The 3,494-nt window shown below is 45.9% G+C and overlaps 1 protein-coding gene across 1 annotated transcript; it reads left to right on the forward strand.

The window, feature by feature from the left end:
• The first annotated feature begins 531 nt into the window (after nt 1–531).
• Nucleotides 532–2,977, forward strand: LOC104963870 (queuine tRNA-ribosyltransferase subunit qtrtd1-like). The gene is made up of 2 exons (XM_010792533.1): nt 532–1,233; nt 1,913–2,977. Exons 1-2 carry the CDS (start codon nt 989–991, stop codon nt 2,151–2,153), a joined length of 486 nt encoding a protein of 161 aa, XP_010790835.1. The 5' UTR covers nt 532–988; the 3' UTR covers nt 2,154–2,977.
• The last annotated feature ends 517 nt before the right edge of the window (nt 2,978–3,494 follow it).

Raw genomic sequence — 3,494 nt, forward strand, 5'->3', positions numbered from 1 at the left:
TTCCTTCTTCCCCTCCGTCCCTCCTTTCTTACTTCCTCCTTCCCTCCCTCCTTTCTTACTTCCTTCTTTCCCTCCCTCCTTTCTTCCTTCCTCCCTCCCTCCTTCCTCCCTTCCTTTCTTTCTTCCTTCCTTCCTCCCCTCCTTCCCTCCCTCCTTTCTTCCTTCCTTCTTCCCCTCCTTCCTCCCCTCACTCCCTCCTTCCTTCCTTCCTCCCCTCACCCCCTCCTTCCTTCCTTCCTACTATCTGACACAGCAGACCATATGCTTATTCACCCTCTTATTTCCTTCTATCCTTCCTTCAATCCTATCTTGCTTCGTTCCTTTCTTTCATTCCCTTAATTCCTTCCTTCCTTTCTTGCTTCCTTCCTCCCCTCCTTCCTTCCTCCCCTCCCTCCCTCCTTCCTTCCTTCCTTCCTTCCTCCTTCCCTCCTCCCTTCCTCCCTTAGTCCTATCAGAGGCAGTATCTTCTATCACTGCAGGAGTCACATAATGAGGTTAAGCTACATCTATGAAATGTTAATGTATTTCATTTAGCGGTGAATAAATGTGCTCGTTTCTTTATCGTAAAAGAAAGAGGAAAACTGTGAATATGTTTTCCCTGCAGCTCTAAAACTAAAGCTTTACTACGGACTGCTGTTCTTCAGTGCTAGACGTCCCCCTCTTTTTCAAGCCTCATTCTCTTTCTCCCCGTATCAGCAGCTAATAAGCTTTCTTTTTATGCTTTGTTTTCCACGTCTGCTCTCAGCTCCACCTGTTTCAGCTCGCACTAAACCCATTGTTTGTTATCTTTTATGTTATACATTACTCTGCTCCATTTTCTCTCCCCCGTCTCTCTCACGTTTCCTCACTGTAACCGTCCAGAACAACAGTTCTGTAACATGGCTCTTCATCAGTTGTTTTTCCACTCTCATGGCCTCACCCATCTGTGTGAGGCCGGGCTGTAAGTAATTATATGTAAATGACGGGGGGAATATAGGAAACAGCGGTGATGGAAAGGGGTCACGCCATGGTATGCCTTCTCCAGCCCTTTGTATCTGTGCGTAGGGCTGGATTTACATTGAGATTACGGTGTGAACGAGCTGGAATTAATTTGATGTATGTATGTATGCTTTTGGCAGTGCTGGAGCCGGGTGAAGATCAGGAAACAGCGGGCGACTCGCAACACAACGGAGATCTGAATCCTGGCGATCAAACGCAGATGACTTCCTTTGAGATCAATCTGAAAGAGAAGAGGTTTGTAGCAGCCAATAAAACACCAGCTGCTTTCATCTGTCACAGCGAGTGTTAGCGTGGAAGGAGTGAGGACCGGAGGAGGGTTTTATCAGTAAAGGTGCCACTATTTGTTACTTTTGAGAAGCAAGTGATGCTCTGAAGGCTTAAATCATTGATTCGATAAGGTGTCACTGCCATGAATGGATTACACAAAAAGTCTCCATACCTGAGGGCAACCTTCTGAATGTTTCAGGAACAAAGATTCTCTCTCTTTTTGTCCTGATCCATTTATATATTATAGAAAAAATGAGCTGATCAGATGTTGGCCACTTTAGGACGTCATAACGATGTTTTGTCTTGTGTAACCATTAGCTACACCTTATCACCTGAATCTCCTCCTAGAGCACCATTGAGTTCTTTTTAACCAAATCTCTCTCAGAGGGGCGTGGGGAGGGGCTCCTTATTTTCATCTAAAGTAACAGACAGAGAATCAGCCCTTTGGAAACAGGGCTGAAACAGAGGGGATTATGGGTAATGCTGCAATGATCTGTTTGGTATTTCGAGCCAAACACTTCAGAGACATATTTTGTATATATCTGAGACCCATAATATATTGACGAAAAACAGTATAATAGGGGACCTTTAAGTACAAGATCTGAGTACTTTTCCCGTCTCTGAACTTTCTCTGAACTTTCCTCAGGTACCAAGGCGACTTCCGGCCCCTGGTGGAGGGGTGTGGCTGCTACTGCTGCAGGAACCACCAGAGGGCGTACCTGCACCACCTGCTGGTGACCAATGAGCTGCTGGCGGGGGTCCTGCTCATGATCCACAACACGGCCCACTACCACGCCTTCTTCAGCGCCCTGAGAGACGCCCTGGCCGAGGATACACTGGACCTCCTCAAGAGACGGGTCCTCGGGCAGACAGAGAGAAAGGACTGAGGCTAATAAATCATAATGATAGGGAAGCCATTGATCCTGCTTTCCCTCTCAAGGATCACTCCACTGGCTTGTCCAATCATTGGCTTGCTGCTGAGTCACTTCATATCTCGCTGAAGTCAAAAAGCAAAAAGAGGGGGATGAAAATAAATCAAGACAGCCGTGTGATGTTTGTCCCGTGGGTGTGTGTCCCGGTTCCACACCAAGAGGTGCGCTGGGTATTGATCGGGGAAGATAGCCAGGAGATGAACTCGCTGAAGATGGAGAAGAGCTAGATAGGAGGTATTTGCATAAAGAGAGAAATGTGTGGATGATCGACTATGACTGAATATCTGCGTGCCTCCTGTCTGATTACAGGTCAGCACATGACTGTCATCCTCTGGACTCGTTGACATGGCAGCTTAGGAATCCACAGTTATTAACGGAGGGGGGGATAACCAAAATAGATCCAGCTTTCTCCTGTTACTAATAGACCATGTGTAGAGATGTCCTTTAGGCTTTTTGTTGTGTCATTGATCTGTCATTGTGCAGCATGTGTTCATCCTTTCACAGATTGGCTTCATGGCGTTTGTCAAAATCACTTTCTAACCATTATGTACGATGCCACATTAAACGCCCGGCTCTCGACATGCAGATGTGGAGGTTGTTTTCTCTCACGGGGGTTTTTCCGGAGGTTAACTGAAGGTTTAAGCTGACAGCTCCGCCAAGAGTAGGGATAAAGATCAGGGAGGGATACGGGTCTCTGCTGCCTCCCATGCAGCGTTGAAGGGAGGCCTTCTGAAGGTGAGGGGAGATAATTGACTGCCAGACTGTGCAGATGTCTGCCGGGGACGCGGTGACAGATTTATGGAGGATTGTTGTGGGTTTTCTTAACTGCATTCAGCGTTATATAAAAGTAGGTCGGAGGATTTTCTGTCATCAATAAGTGGGTGCTGCGATAAAGACTTATCATATGCGTAAAGGGGCTGGGGAAGATGGAGGTATATAAATGCCTATAAAGGTAAAAGTCTAATGGGATGGCAGTAGAGAGAAGGTTATAAAGGCAATCTATTGGATTACCCAGTAAAAATAGAATAAGTAGTGAATGCATGCCTTCCTTTCTCTGCTATTGAGAGCACTCTGGAGGTGTTCAGCAATAACAAATAATGTTTTTATGAAGCTCAGTAAATGCCTCGGTAAATATGCTCTCATATCTAGTTCTCAGCCTGTTTATTGCAATAATTAAACGCCCCTTTTGAAATTGCTCTTAATGACGGGTAAGTGAAATTGCTGCTAATGAGTCCTGACTGCGGGAACTGATTATTCACTTTGACATTATTTATCAAGCTTTTAACCTTCAACTCG

The sequence above is a fragment of the Notothenia coriiceps genome, unplaced genomic scaffold (assembly GCF_000735185.1).
Source record: "Notothenia coriiceps isolate Sejong01 unplaced genomic scaffold, NC01 NC01_scaffold00001787, whole genome shotgun sequence".
NCBI classification, from domain to species: Eukaryota; Metazoa; Chordata; class Actinopteri; order Perciformes; family Nototheniidae; genus Notothenia; species Notothenia coriiceps.